The sequence below is a fragment of the Terrapene carolina genome, unplaced genomic scaffold (assembly GCF_002925995.2).
Source record: "Terrapene carolina triunguis isolate 2854851 unplaced genomic scaffold, T_m_triunguis-2.0 Scaffold89, whole genome shotgun sequence".
Taxonomy (NCBI): Eukaryota; Metazoa; Chordata; order Testudines; family Emydidae; genus Terrapene; species Terrapene triunguis.
The window spans coordinates 20,917,764-20,934,010 of record NW_020664440.1 but is presented as its reverse complement, the minus strand read 5'-3'; the positions used below and the strand labels follow the sequence as shown (position 1 = coordinate 20,934,010).

General features: G+C 44.0%; 1 protein-coding gene across 4 annotated transcripts in view; it reads left to right on the top strand.

The window, feature by feature from the left end:
- The window catches only part of CHCHD6 (coiled-coil-helix-coiled-coil-helix domain containing 6), a 172,627-nt gene that overhangs the window by 103,539 nt on the left and 52,841 nt on the right, over positions 1-16,247 (top strand). For 2 of the 4 annotated variants that reach the window (XM_026650326.2, XM_026650325.2), the window contains one exon: positions 12,606-12,713. The exons of the other annotated variants lie outside the window; for them this stretch is intronic. In XM_026650326.2, the coding sequence (XP_026506111.1) occupies positions 12,606-12,713 (108 nt within the window). The remainder of the gene's footprint in view (positions 1-12,605; positions 12,714-16,247) is intronic. 4 annotated transcript variants of the gene reach the window in all.

Genomic DNA, 16,247 nt, shown 5'->3' with positions numbered 1-16,247 from the left:
CCATTTGAGTTTGTAGTTTAGTATACTGAGGGGTGGGGAATGAAAATGGGATTTCCCCTACAGTGAGTAAATTCTACTTTGCAGAGGCCATACTGCAGCAAAGGTCAAAGAAGCACAAATCAGGGAGACTGCTTCTGTGGCATTTATAGGCATCTGAGTATCCCTCTCTTTCACTCTCCAGCCCTTTTAAACAGCTGCAGCTTTGCACAAGTGTCCAAGTGCACTACTGGTTTTTTCTCTTAGTATTTATATGGCTCTTCACGTATTCAGAGTGCTGTACAGATCTTAACTAAGGTGCCTGTGAGGCAAGTGGGTAAGCCTTATTATCCCCATCTTGCAGGAGGGCAAATAAAGAAATGAAGTGCTTTGCCCCAGGCCACGTAGTCAGCAAGAGAAGCACCAGCTATTGGCCACTGCTGAAGGCAGGCTACTGTACGTGATGGGCTAGTGGTCTGATCTTGTGTGACAGTCTTTGTTCCTAACCACATTACCTGAACCTAGACTCCACCTTCCTGTGAAGTATCTCAAGAAATTGCACAGCCATCCTCCCTGCATACTGGTCACTGTCCTGTCCTGGGTTCTATCCAGTTTGCATCTCTCTTCCAAAAAGAACCTCCTAGCAACAGGAAGCCAGAGAACAGACCTTGGAAAATGGGCAGTTCTTTCAGCACCTTCAGTAACATGCCCTTGTTGTTTGCGTGCTATGATGACTTGGAGCACTGCCATGGACGCACTGTCTGTCTGATTTTATTATAATTGCTGCATTATTATTTTGCCCTTTGTTAACCAGTGGAATTAAAGTCTGGAGACTCAGAACTTTTCCTCCCTCCTTCTGTGTTTAGCAAACTCTGCACATCAGTAACCACCCACAAAAGAAGCAGCATGTACATAAAAGACCAGTGCTCCCCACCCTTCACTTTGCTTCACATCCTTTTCTCAGTGCTCAGAGAGCCATGACTCAGACTGGGTTTAGAGAAGACAACTTGTTAATCCCCTCCCTGCTACAGAGAATAAAATGGCATTTCATTCCAAGCTGTATTAATGCGCTTGCTCCTGGGATAAAGCAGGCGTCCCAAAAGGCAGTGGCCAAATTTTTTTTCTTTTGCGTTGTCTTTGTCTTCTTTTGAGTGTTACATTTAGATTAGCTTCTGAGGATTAAATGTTATTACAGCCTCTGAATCTGTTAAGGGGGGGAAAAAAATCAGTGAAGAGGTTATGGCTTAGTGCTGGCACTCAAGATTTATCCTCAAAGTGCTGTTTTTTTTAATTTCATTTATTTTCTTTTGTTGAGTTTGACCTTATCTTATTTTTGTTATTCTTTGCTTCCAAATTTAAAAAAATATCAGCATGGTTGGGTGTGGGCATATGGCATTCTTTAAAAGGTAAAGCTGCAGAGTGGGGTAGGGGGATTAGGAAGTTGTTAAGAGATAAAATTGTTCTGGAGCTGAATAATTTCCCTCTGAGATCGTCTTATGGTCTGTTGAACTCTCTCTGAAGCTGCTTACCAAGAGCCCTATTGCTTAGCTCGCTACACTGAGAGGACTGAATATGCCATGCACAGTTATCAATGAGAATTTAAAGAATGCTCCTATCTTGTCATCCTGATAGAGATCAGCTTTGAAACCAAGGCAACTTTCCAATGGAAAGTCTGCCATCAAGATTTACTCCACATGGGACCTCATATCTAAGAGTTCATTTAATGATTCTAGGATCTTTAAACTTAATGGACATGAGTATTTAAGGTGATTATGTTAGAGAAACTGACAAGTGGTAAGTATCCTCCTGGGCTTTGTATGGAAAGGAGAACTGCACAGACTTGGCACAGACATGGGGTAAAAAGCTTCTGGACAGACTGAGAGCTTGGAACAGCAAACTATTCCGAGTTCAATCCCCTGAAAATGAGGATCTTATTAAATTTCATAACAGACTTTATAGCAGCAATAGGCCTTCACTGAAAGTGGCAATCATGAGCAAATCCCCGAGGAACTACCAGCTTTTTTTGACTGGTTTCTTTAGCGTTTGGGAAGGTTCAAAAGATCATGCTTCGTGCTACTTTGTTGGCTCATGAAGTCTTAGTCTGATATGGGACAATTTTTAACTAGCCCCATATATTTCTTTTCTGAGGGGACTGCACACGGGGGTAGAATTCTGAAGCAGACATAAAGTGGAAAATACTGAAGCACAAGAGAAAGAGACAGGGACATTACGGGCTTCAAGCAAAATGGCTGTGGGATTTCTCCTATTATTAGATTAATAGATTCATGCATGGTTGAATTAGGGGCCTAAGCAATAGGGAGATAGTAACTGTCAGGGCTACAACACCAGCTACCCCTTGGAGCTCATCTTCACTTCATGTTGAGGTAAGAGCAAGACTTACCCCACAGAAAAAGGGTCTGCTCTTCCCCCTCCTAACGCTATTCATGCTGGTTGCTCCCAGCCCTGCCTTCAGTGATTCTGTTCCACATGCATTTCATATAAAGGGATTCCATCGCAGCCTGGCGTGCAATGCACTGACCCCTTGTGCCGCCAAACCTGGTCTGATTTGGGAAATTGACGTATTGCTGAAACTGGCCTTCAGGAATATGTTCCCCCAAAGTGATATGTAAAATGGTACAAGTGCTAGAGTAGATGGGACAGTACTGGATTTAATGCCATTTCGGAAAGTGTGAGCGAGTCTTTATAAAAACAAGAGTTAATTATCCTTTCTTAAATGGAGTTGAAGGTAGTTTGTCCCATTTACACTAGCACTTATCCATTTTCAATACTGTTTTAGGAGGACCATTGTTAAACTGTTTCTGGCTGTACATTGATTTCAGGGTCTTGTACTCAGACCATTTGTAAGTTTTCTGTTCTCGTGGTCCCTTCTGTCCTGGGAGGGTGGGGTATTATAATGAGGGTTGCACCGGCTGTGATGGAACTGCATAAATGTTCTAGTTGGCTCACTTTACTCTTCCTGAGAGTGGTTCTTAAAGCCTTAAATACTTACTGCCACAGTGAAATGTTACCAGATAGAAGACATGACAGTTTGGATAAAGTGTGCTCTCTGCAATTCTTGGCATTCTAAGATGCTTGTGTCTAAACAAAAGCATATCCCTCCCGTGGCCCAGTTCATTTAATGATATCCCAGTTCTGTATTTACAATATTGCCTCTTACTTTCTTGCGTTATTTGGGATGATGAGTGAAAACGAGTGTACAAAAACTGTACAGGTTTGTCACTATTGCAAAACCAATTTGAAAATGACAGTTTCTCCTCACAAGTGCAGCAGTTGCTGTAGGTCAAAATCAAGGTGCAATGGTGTAGCTGTGGGGTGGGGGTGGGGGGTTGGGACTGGACTAGCAGGGGAAGAAATGACAGACTCTGTGGAATTCACTAGGGACTTTTTTGTTGCTATTGATTTCACATGGAAGGCACTCGTACTATGGTGATGAGTGGCAGCATAAAACCCTAAGATAGGTGAATAGTATAAAGTGCATTGACAGAGCTGATTCTGATTATTTTCAGCAGCAATAATATATACCCCACCCTTAAAACAAAACCATGGTTAACATAGTCTAAAACACGTTAAACAAAGCTGGCCGGCAGCTCAAATTTACGGCAAGACACAGACTTCTTCATCAAGAATAAAAGTGAAAATGGAACCAGAGCACTTACATGGTTGGTTTGGGGATTGTGCAGTGGGAAAAGCAACATGGCTGAAACAAGAACATAAATTTCAGGATGTTTGAGACTCACCTGGATGTAGTTTTCCTACATGACTCCATACTAGTGACTTTTTAGGCCTTCTCCTCCCTCTCCCAGGGAAGGTGCCCTGCATATTGATTATTGACCTCAGGTTGGCCAGCACTGGATGCTTGCAGCTGCCTTTCTGTGTGCTGGTGGTGGTGATGGCCAGGGGTTGATATGAGGCTCAGGTCATCTGGAGAAGCCTTCCAAAAAATTGTGATGTCAGAAGCAATAATGCCTCAGAAACCACTTGTAACCAGTGAATTAATGACTTGTTTGCTAATTAGAAGCCCAAGGCAAAGCTGAGGCAACACTCCTAACAATCTGGTCATTAATTCACTAACAACTGATTTCAAGGGCAGTGTTGCTATTTTGAACAGTAATTGTATTCATGCTTCTGAATTATATGCTCTGTATGTGAGATACTTCTATTTATTATTGAATGTTAAATTCTCCTCATGGGGTGATAGGAAACAAGGGAACGTGATATTGGAGAGTATTGAGGGGAGAGATACTGATGTTCTGAAGGTCAGAGATTCTATATTCCAATATGTGCTCTGAATCTCTTCTTCCTGCGGAGATGATAGTCATGACATAGCTACACAAGCCTCCAACATGGTGAGTTGTCTCCTCAGAGATCAGTGTCCAAGCTGCCCTTCTTTTCCTTGTAGAGGGCGAGAGATAATTTTATAGCATCATACTCCAATGAGCACTTTATGGATGATCAAAGTTCTTCAGCTAAAATAGATTTTCATGTAAACCATAGTGCAACCAGTAGCTTTCCGCATAGAGTCCCATTAACATTGAAACCTCACAATCAGTAGACCCTCAGCCTAATTTCAGTATGCCTAGGCCTGCTGGAGTTTGGTTCACGCTTCTCATCCTCACCTTCTGCTTCTTCCCTGTGTCCTGAGGTTGATCCCTGGAGGTCTCTTTCCTGCATGATGGGACAGGTGCACACCCTGCTTTTCTGCCAAGCCCTCCAGGCCCATGTCTAATTCGGTAAAAATGTAGCACTTGGGAGACCTCCTTACTGACTCCAGAGTGGTCCATAGGGATACTTCTTCCTTGGAAAAAATTTTTCAGCAGTAAGTTGTCATCGACTGGAGCTGACTCGGATTATCATTAATAGCTGAAGGCAGGCACCCTGAAGTTGGTGCTGGTCACGTTAACTTGCATGAGAGGCTTTTGGTGCCAGTTTGAAAGCATATGGTTTCCTCTGAATTGAAAAACATGTTCACTTAAATTGTTTTCTATTGGAATTTCTTGTGTTCTTTAAATACTTTGTTGAGATTGTGTTGCTTGCCAAGACCTGAGTTCAAGGGTTTGTGTTTCTCCTGCAACAGCAACATTTCCAGTGTTTAAAAGGGTGGGTGAATGGTGGAGTCAGTAGTGAGTGAATCACACAACATAGTGTAAGCATGATGTGCTGTGGGGCTGAAGCCATCTCCTTATGCATGACATGTCATCCTGAAGCTTAGATTGCAGAAAGTGCCATGGGGTCTTTAAGCTGAAGTGTTTAGTTCCAGTGTCTCACCTGAATTCTAATTCGGATTACTTAATTCTGTCTGTGTAAATTTCACCTGCAGCTTCAGTTGGATACACTATGTAGTGTATATAATGTATCTAGTGTGGCTGTTAGTTGTCATGTCCACCCCAGAAATGCCTGCATTTTGGTGGTGGGTAAAGTAAATACTGTAGGAAGCTGCTAAAATTCTTAGCACCTTTCATCCAGAAGGGCTGCAGTCTGAAAGTATGATGGAGGGGGTATCACTACAAGGAAAATATCTCTAGCTTTGTGAGAACATCATAAACTCCTCTCTTGCAGACCTCAGGTCTTGCAGGTACAGTAAATAAGGGTTGCTTTTGGAATTTTCAAATCTGTATAGATTAGGCATTTTCTCAGTAGGTAGTTACACCCTAAACGCTGTAGCACTGACCATCCAACATTTTGTGTTCTTAGAGCCAGTAATTCATGCATTCAGTGAGCTGCACATACTCCATTCCTGATCTGAGGTCTTAACTGTTCTTAAGTGTTGTTGTTTATCTTATTTAAAAAAAATAAATCCCTGTTTGGGTCACCTGTAGGGGCTAAGTTTTGTTTCAGATGCAGTTACTGCTTGCTATATTGCTTTTCTGCCTTGTGGGAGCTCAGCCATCCTCCTTTTCTGATTCAGAGAGCTCCTTCCAGCAACAAGGTTCTGACTCATTCCTGTTTCGCGTCCAAAGGCCATTTTACTGCTAACTTTAGACTCTTCATCTTTGCTTGTCAACCTTAGTAGCTTGGCATCTTTGGATGAAATGGTGTGTGGTGTTTGCAGGCATGAGATCAACTTCTGTTAACTTCAATATCTCTTGGCAAGGAAAAGAACAGGCTGTAATTTTCCTTTCCGCTTCAAAACTGGCAGAGTTCCTCCAAAGTCAATATCCTACGTTCATCACTAGTAAAGAATCTATGTCCAAATATACATTTGAATTGCCTGTGAAAAAGTATTTTCTATTATACCACACAACTTGCCATCTGCCATGCAAAATGCCAGTAGAGACGAATAGTTATCTAATTTGCAGGTTCACTGGGATGGGGCCACGTCATCCTCCTTTTTGTGCAGTTTTGAGAGTACCGGCATTCAACAGATAACACAAGTAGCCACACTTGTAGAGATTATATTGGTCAGTCATTATATTGGTCATTGAAGTTACTTTGACTTTGTCTAGCAAAACAGCCTGAGATATAAATTGAAGCCTTCTAGGGGCACTCATCAGTGAAATGGAGAATGACTAGTTATGTTTAGTGAGGTTAAGAAAACAAGTTTGAGCACGGGAAGTAGTATGGTATACGATATTGGGCTAAGTACAGTACGGAAGTCAGGATCCGTCAGTTCTAGTCCCAGTTTTGTCCCTTGTGGTTTGTGTTTTATATTCCTAAAAGCTCATATTTCAGGGCTTCAGCTGGTCACCTGCAGGAGTCAGAAAGGGTCATTCCCCTTCCCCTCCCACCCCCCCTGCCCTCCAGCAATGTACTCTGGGTTTTCTTGATCTCCTTCGTTTGAAGCATCAGAGATGGCCATGGCTGGTGATGGGACACTGGATGGCGTGGACCAGGGCTCTGAGGTGGCACCAAGCATTCTGTTTCTCACGTGCTGATTTGGCTGATTCTTGCTCACATGCTCAGGGTCTAACTGATCGCCATATGTGGGGTAAGGAAGGAATTCCCCCCCAGGCCAGACTGGCAGTGACCTGGGAGGTTTTTCGCCTTCCTCTGCCATATGGGGTATGGTCACTTGCTGGGATTATCTGTATACCTCTCAGTGAGTTCCCTGCAATTGCAGGGGCCTTGGGCACTGGTGAACCTCAGTCTCTTCTGTTCTCTGCCTGTGGCACATAGTAGTTTAGTATCCTTTGGGCTGTAATACTCTGGTCTCATTTCAGTTGTTGGGCTTAGTATGTGGGGGGTGGTGTTGGCCTGTGATATACAGGGGGTCAGATTAAATGATCGTTTCTGGCCTTGAACTCAGACTTTGGGCAAGTCAGTTAAACTGAAGCAACAAGGTTCATCATTTGTGAACTAGGAAGACTACCTGCCTTAAAGGGGTATTTGTGAAGTTTAATGTTGTTAAAGCTCTTTAGTACAGGGGCTATGTATTATTATTATTATTGGGTATTAAAAATAGCAGTGTAGACATTCGGGCTCGGACTGGAGCCTGGCTTGAAACCCGACAAGAGGGAAGGGTCTTGGAGCCTGGGCTCCAGCCTAAGCATTTACACTACTATTTTTACCTCTGCAGTGTGAGCCTCCTAGTTCTAGCCCGAGTCAGTTGACCTGGGCTCTAAGACTCTCTATTGCTAGTCCTTTTTTTGCTGTGAAGACATTCCCTAAGTCCAAAACTCCTTTTGTCTTAGGTGGAGGCTTGTGATTACCTTATCCTTAGATACGTTAATTGAGGGGTGTTCATCATTATCAAGAGGTCTGTAATTCATAGAGTCATGAGTACCTCTAGCAGTATGTCTGCACTGCAGTTAAAAACCCACGGGTGACCCATGCCAGCTGACTTGAGCTGTGGGGCTGTTTAATTGCAGTGTAGATGCCTGGGCTCAATCGGTAGCCTGGGCTATAGGACCCTACAAGGTGGGAGGTCCCAGTGCTTGGGCTGTAGCCCGAGCCAGAACATCTACACTGCAATTAAACATACACGTGAGCCCGAGTCAGCTGGCACAGGCCTGCCGCGGGTGTCTGATTGCGGTGTAGACATACCCCGAGTTTAACAGTACAAGGTAGCAGAAGGAAAGCGGTATTTGGGAGGCCTATAACTCAGAAATCCGTTGTATCACTAATGGTATCCTGTGCCCCCACGAGGCACACCAAATTTCAAAGCACTTTGAATAACTGCTCAGATTTTAGAGAGACAAAGTGGGTGAGGTAATATAGAGACAAGCTTTCGAGCTACACAAAGCTTGTCTCTTTCACCAATAAAAGATATTACCTCACCCACCTTGTCTCTCTAATCTCCTGGGACCAACATGTCTACAACAACACTGCAAACAGCAGATTTTAGAGAGGCGTTTACAAGAGTCGAGTTTAAACCATAGAAAATGGTGAGCATGGAAACCCCTCTAGCTGTTTTTCTGGACTGGTGCATGTGCAATATAAGTGTACATTTTCTTCAAGTCGGATTCCCGAAACATTTAGGGGTACCATAGGCGCTGACTCCATGGGTGCTCCAAAGCTGAAGTACCCATGGGGAAAAAATGGTGGGTGGAGATCACCCACTGGCAGCCAGCTCCCATCCCCCCAGCACCTCCTGTCCACTGGCGGCCCCGTGGATCAACGTCTCCCCCTTCCTCCCAGCACCTGCTGCAGATCAGATGTTCCGCAGCAGGCAGGAGGTGCTGGGGGGAGGAGTGAGGACCAGGCGGTCTCGGGTGAGGGGGTGAGAAGAAGAGGGGTGGGAGGGGGGGCTTGGGGGAAGAGGTGGAGTGGGGGTGGGGCCTGGGGCAGAGCCGGGGGCGGGGGTTGAGTACCCCACGGCACATTAAAAGTCGGCGCCTCTGGTGGGTACCATACACTAACTTGGGTAAAACTTGACAGATTGAGACCTTTTTGACCTGCATCACATCAATAGTTTGATCTCTAGCGCTGTGCAAAATACCAAAAACCAAAACCTCACCTACAGTTTTTTTGTTTTGTTTGTTTTTTGTTTTTTTTAAATGGCTATTTATGGGTTCTTATATGTCTGGAACCCCTGGCTCAAATAACTCCAAATTTTGGTCACTAAACATTATCCTGCACCCTCCTGAGGTACACTAAATTTCAAAGAAACCAACTAAGCGTGTTGATTTTAGAGAACTTTGAAAGGTCCACCTTTAAACAGGTGGCACAATACAACCTTAACAATAGTGGCACTCCCATGCCACTAGAATATAGCAATTGCTTCACCCACCACTGAAATGCAGCTATCTCTGGGGTGGAATGCAGCAGCTGTTCAGTTGCAGTGCTGCACAACTGTTTATGATGACAGGAGGTAAAGCAGCATACTGTATCCAATGGAAACAGCAAAGGGAATTCCAGGAGGCAGAATTTAGTTATCTGAGCTGGAATTTATCCAGAACACTGAGGCTAATGGCGCTATCCTTATGAGAAGTCCCAGGGGTGGTTCTCTCTATTTTGGTCCACATTGTTCTCTTACTTGATATAACATAGTATTTGTCATAGCAGATTGGGCTTTAGTTCTGCCCAGCGTAGTAACTAATCCACAGCGGTGTCCAATCCCGATGCTTTGGAGGAAGGTGAAACCAGATCAGTTGAAAAATGTTCTTGAATACTTGAGGAAGGGCAGGAGTGTTTTTTCTCTCTGACCATAGAGGTTATGCTCTTGAAACATATGATTTGGGTACCTCATCTTAGTATTTGTAATAGAATATTATTGGATCATGGAAATCAGAGATGGAAGAGATCTGTTAGATCATCCATTCCATATTCCTGCTAAATCAGTCACCAAATGACTATCCCCTTTTTTAATTCTAGCTATGTTATTGAACTGACCTGCTGGGGGAGGGAATTCCAAAGGAAGTAGTGAAGTCATGGTGCTGGGTTTGTGATATTGCAGTATCCTGTAGTCCTTCTCCTTGATCACCAGCTGACAGCTTCCCAGATAGTTTCCACAGCTATTTTCTCTGTGGTGGTGAGTTTGTTATTTATGAATGAAATGCTTCAGTTGTGTGTTAATTTTTGCTGTAAATGCTAAGGATGCGATAATCAGAAAAGAAGAAACCTTTCTTTGTCCTGTTCGATGTATTCCTCCAGAGTTATTTTCCTGACGTGTTAAAGAGACGCTGTCTGTGACAGCCAAATACTATCAAAGGGAGAATGCAGTTTTCCAGCTCAGCTAGCCACTTGTAGGTTTTTGTATATGTGTAATATCATACCACAACATACCACAGTACCTGACCATTGCACCAACATGCTCACTCTAAAATACCCACAGCAGGCCTTGTGATGCAGAAACATCCCACCATATGATTCCCAGCTGCTGTAGACGTACTAGCACTTCCTCCCTCCAAGATAGCGCCCTAAAAATAGTAGTGTAGCCAAGGTAGCACAGGCAGCAGTGAGTAGTGGCATGGACGAGCTGTGCCAAGCATGTGTCCACAGGGTTCAGGCCGCTGCTCGCCGCTGCCATACTATCTCAGTTACATGCCTGTTTTTAGAACACCAGCTCAGGGAGAGCTAGCGCGAGTATGTCTGCGCAAGCTAGGAGTGTCAACCCCAGCTCATAGTGTAGACGTATCATCTATTACAAGTCACTAGCGTATGTCAATCCTGACCTGCAACACCCCGAGCTATCTATGCCCTGAGCCCTCATACAGCTCTATCAATGCACCTCATTTCTGACCTGCCACACCACCTGGTATCTCAGCCCTGGGCTTTTCCTGAGTAGACGCATGAAAATGTCTAGGTTTAGATTCCCACCCCATCTTCCCCACAAACTCCTTTGTAACTGCAGTATACAGTTCAGTCTGAATACAGTTCATCAGAGTGTAAAAGAGCAACGTGCTATGGCATCTTTTGACTACATCTGGGACCTCTGTAACAATCAACTAGTTTGCCTGGTGTATAGTAACCATGAGGAAATTGCTCTCCTGCACTGGCCTATGGGGCTGCTATGTCCTAGAATGATAGGGCTAGAAATTTACTTTGCTGGTGTATTTTTAGTTGCAGGACAAAATAGTGGCAAATACTGGTAGGGGTTAGGGATTTTTTTGAGAAGGTTGGGTGGGGGAAGGCCACAGTTGTGGGATATTTGAGTCTCTTTTTATTTAAACAACTGACTTCCAGAGTTGGGAACTCTGTCCCAGAAGGGTGGAGAACAGGGCCCGAACCAAAATCCTGCATCTGAAAGCTCATGAACTCAAGAAAAGTTAGGTACCGACTCTATGACCCGGACATGCGCATGTGATGGAAAGATGGAGGTTTATGTGGGCAGGGACTGGGCTGGTCTCCTGACTCTGACTGACTGACTAGGAGGAATGAGCATGTTTTCCATTAATCTTTAGAACAGAATATCCTCCTGTCATTCTGTTACTGCAGCATTTACAGCCCTGTTTTCTCAGTGCAACTAACCCCAGGGGTAAGTTTAAGATTAAATGGCACTTGCCTCTACCAAAGTTTTGTGCAACAACCACCCTTGAGCTACCCCATGATGGACTCTTCTTTTAGTTAAACCTTCTGTCACCATGCAGATACTTAGGCTTTGTCTACACTGGAACTTGGTTGGCAAAACTTTGGTTGTTCAGGGGTGTTAAAAAAACACCCCCCCACAACGACAAAAGTTTTACCAACGAAAAGCACCGGTGTGAACAGCGCTTTGTCAGCAGGAGCACTCTCCTGCCGACAAAGCTGCTGCCGCTCCTTGGGGTTGGAATTTTTTATCAGCAGAAGAGCTCTCTCCTGCCGACAAACAGAAGCTACACTGCGTGCTTTTTAGCGGCACAGCTGTAAAAGCTGCGTAGTGTAGACGTAGCCTTAATGTCTTCCTCCCAGATGCAGAAGGCTCTCCTCCCCTCCACCTCCCAATCCTGAGTCCATGATCTTCCTCCTACAGGGCAGCTTGCTACCAGCAATCAGCCGGGTACTTCTCTGTGGCCTGTTGCTCTGCCTTGTTCCTGCATCTGCCCCTGGGGGCTAGATCCCAAGGATCTTGCCTTAATCTATCCCTGTAATAGCTGGCTGTCTCAGTGTGTGTGTTGGGGAGGGGGAAGTGTTACTGTTTGATTAATTGACAAACATTCTGACAAACACTTTTTTACTAGCCCAGAATTGATGGTGGAAATTCTTTAGGAACCTTGCTTTAACCTCCCAGGCACTCTGCACTTCTTCATTGGGTTTATATTCACGCAGAGATGAATTTTCCAAGACAGATGAATGCAGCTGTTGGCTGGAGCAGCAGTTACCTGCCACTGCTGAACAGCCAAGAGAGGGTTAAAGAGAAAACCTCTTCTGAGCCACTAGATTGGTCCTGACTAAGATGAATGTCTAATTCACTCCCAGCGTCCTTACTGCTGCCAGTAATAAAAAGCTTGCTTCACATATTCACCCCACTGCAGACGTTTCTCTTAAATTAAATATCAGGAGGACACATAATAGCACGATTCCACGCCAAGCCAATATTATCAGATTGATGTCAGCAATGATAATGGAAGAAGGATAAGTTGATGAGATTTCATTTATTAAATAAAGGGAATACACGGAAAGAGATAGGAATTGGTAACTCTCAGCGTGTCGAAATGCAGCAAGATCTCTCTGGCTCCATGCTTACCTCAAGGGATGGCAGAGAGAAAGATGCCCTTTGTTTCATTTAAGAAAACCTCTCCCTTCTTTTCCAGACAAGGACCTGATTTAGCTTACTCAGTGGGAGGGGGAGAGGAGGATCTGAAATCCTGGATTTCATGTGTACACAGCCTTCCTTCCTATTGGACAGCAGAGAAGCAAAGGTTTGTTTCCCCCCAGTTTGATGAGAGAGGCAAAACTAATGAGTTATTTTATTTCTAGTCTCAGCTGTTCCTCTTTCCACCTGTTGACTTACACCTTGCCCAGTACGCAGATGGGGACATAGGTTATGGACTTCGCCTTTCATATTGATATGCTTCATTTTTCTTCCTGGGGCATTGTTCAAGCCCTGCCTCCTGTCCTTTCTCTCAGCCCCTGTAAATGAGTCCCATCTATCAGTTTCAGTAACACTGGTGGGAATTATAACTCAATATGTTAAACAAGGTCTAAGAGCCTAGCCTTCTCTGGAGCCAGCATAGTTTTTTTTTTTTTTTTTAAAGAATACCTTTTTTTCCTTTTTAAAAACAGAGTGAGCCTTAAACCTTTCCAAAGAAAGCCCCAGATGTGTCACTGTACCAGACCCCTTTTTGCTGAGCACCCTGTCTTACCAACAGCAACCCAGTGGGGAGGCTAGAATGCCACCTTCCTCAGAGCAGTCTGAGCCTACTGGCTGTAGCTAACCGAGGGAGGGGAGGTACTTCAGAGGCCAAAATGGGATCTCACTCTCAGGAGATTATGGAGGTATCTGAAGTATGACATTCTGCTGGATTCCATGAGGCTCCTCAGGGTTGGCTCCTTCTCAGGGGGGTTCAGAAACACCCGTGAGCAGGGACAGATGAAGGCATAGGTACAACGGGTGCTTGGGGCCATAGCTCTCAGTCATGCAGTGATGTCACAATCAGAGTTCCCAGGTTTAAAAACAACAATTAAAAAGTGATCCAAGAGGAAGCAGCACAGTGATGTCTGCCTGAGGCTGCACTAGCCTCGAACAGAGGGAGGAGCAGCAGCAGCCACTGGAACTAGGAAAGAAACTGCTTAGCCTTAAGTTCACCACCAGAGCAGTCCAGGCACCCCCTTTTTTGAGGGAGCATGGTGGGGCCAGGCAGGCACAGGCTTAGGTGTCCCATTGGGCTCTCCAGGATAGCCTCCCCTGTGATGGGGTTCGTACGGACATCTGGGCTAGGCACTTCCTAGCTCCACAGGTCAGACTGAGGGCTGGTGGGAGAAATGGTGGAACCTCCCAGATGCTACCTGCTTATAGCACCAAAATCAGCTTTCACACTTGCAGTGTGATCTTCCTGCTCCATCCATGACATGCTTTGAGCATTAGTGAGATAGTTAACAGACCTGGCATCTAACTTGTTATTGGGCACCTCATAGATGGGACAGTCCACCCCTTTCAGAGCTATTGTTTTAGGCTATTTACAAACTCAGGCAGACTTTACTGCATTGGTTACACTCCTTCAAATTTTTAAGGTTTTCTTTACAACTATGAGACTCCTTTTTTGAGTGAAAGCAGAGGCCTTGTCTAAATACAAGTTCTACTGATTTACCTAAGTAAGGTGACAAAACAGACTTAGTTAAATCAGTGCAGTTAACGTGTGCAGACACTCTTAAATCGATTTAAGAATGTTTTAAATCCATAATCGACTTAACTGTCTTTGTGTTTTATTCCTCTAGTTTATCGATCTGAACCTGTTTAGTTAAATTGGTGCAACTTGTGTGTAGATGAGATCTTGGCTTTCATTTTGAAAAAAATATTAATTTATTGAAGCAGGGATAAGGTGTTGGTGATGATTCTGGCTAACTGAAATTCAGTTGCTGTGTAAACGCTCTGCTCTTTGGGCTGTTCTGTGAAGCAGTAGCAAATACACTGGTAATGCAGCTGCCTCCCAAGCAACCTCTGTCACTTTACATGGGTTGATCTCTCACCTCTTGCAGGGGAAAGGCAGTGGCAGGCACCTCACCAGCTGCTTTCTATAATTTGGTTTTGTTTTTTAACCCTGTGCAGTGCTGCCTGCACCCCCTGGCACAGTCAGGGCAAGAGGGTGCCATGAGCCCTCAAGTGTGTCCTAACTTGTCATTAATCTTAGTCAGTGAAGGCAGGCATCATAGCAGGTGAGGAACCAGGAAATAAGGGCTTAATGACCCTCCATTCTGAGACTGGCAAAGTGAAACCCAAACACTCTCTAAAATGTATCTGTCCATCTGCGAAGCTTATATCGCACTGTTAAATTCAGGTGAATATAGATGAATGATTTAATAACATATTGTATCTTTCTTCCCCCTTCCTCCTGTTGGATGATGTTACAAAATACACTTTAGGTTTTTTTAACATGCTGAGTTAAAAACCTAATTTTAAAAGTCTTAACTTTCCCAGTGAATTGAGGGATTTGGTGGTATTTCCTGACCTAGCACTGTTTGGTATTGTTTCGAAGGACTCACTGAGTTGATTAGAATTATATTAAAATCGCAGTGACAGAGCAAAATGCCAATCTTATGAGTATCTGAAGTTCCCTGCACGTTCTTTTCCATTTCAAACTTTTGGAAGGCTTTAAAAAGATTTTTTTGGTTTGTTTTAATATGACACATAAAATAATGAACAAAGTCCAGGGATCCTACATAGGAATTACCTTCCTTCTAGAGACCATACCATTTTGGGGGGGGGGAAGGAGGGACTAAATTATTTGACTGTGTCTAATCCAAGCACAGCAATGTTGCTGTTACTTTTCATGCTGTGGCTGGTATGTGGGGCATGTTGTTCCTGATAAATGCTTTGCCCTTGAGACTTGGTGGTGTGATCAGGGCTGAGGGTGTACTTCTTGGACATTTGTCCTAGTACAATTTTCTCAGAGAAGTATCCAGATATAACAGAATATTTTGCCCTTATCACGCCCCCTCACCCCCTGCATGCATCCCCAACCTAAAAAATGTGAGGGCTGAAAGTTCATGTCAGAGCTCCCTTCCCCCCATCCTCACTACAGTCACAAAGGATCCAAGAAGCACAGGATTTTTAGTTTCTTTGCCCAGTAGAAAGAAACGTGACTCAAATAATAGCTTGACTATGCAGCAGGTGCAACATCCAGAAACTCACTCTCAGCGCCTCCCTGATTGTGCACTGAAGTCATAAGGATGCATTGATGACACCATTTTTGTTGCTCAGGAAATGAATGTGATGTCATTGCACAGGATTACAATTTGCCTGTAGGATCAAGTGCTGTGGAAAGAAGAGCTGGGCTCAATGTTCAGAGACAGACCTACAAATGTAGCAGTATAGGAAAAGTGGGGATTTAAGGTGTAGTAGATTACATCTGAGAATTTCTTCCTGTGTGCACTCTCTCCTTAACATATGCACACACTTGCACACAAGTTCTAAAGTGTGGTGCAAATCCTGCAGTTTGTGTATGCATGTCTGTGTAGATGATGGCACTTTGCTTAGTACGTAAGTACCATCATTGCTGGTGGTGTTTCACCTCTGCCTTCTCCATTATTTGTACTGTTGCTACTTGTGTGTTGTATGTACACGCATATCTTATAGTATATGAGATATACCTGGGTAGCTGTAAATGTCACCTAGAGATGAATATTAAATTGACGACTTCAAAAAATAAAAAAACATATTTAGTTACACTCTTACTCCCTACTTTTGCTAGCCACTGGAATGGTCATGATGACCCCAAGCCTGCTGGTTTTTTGAA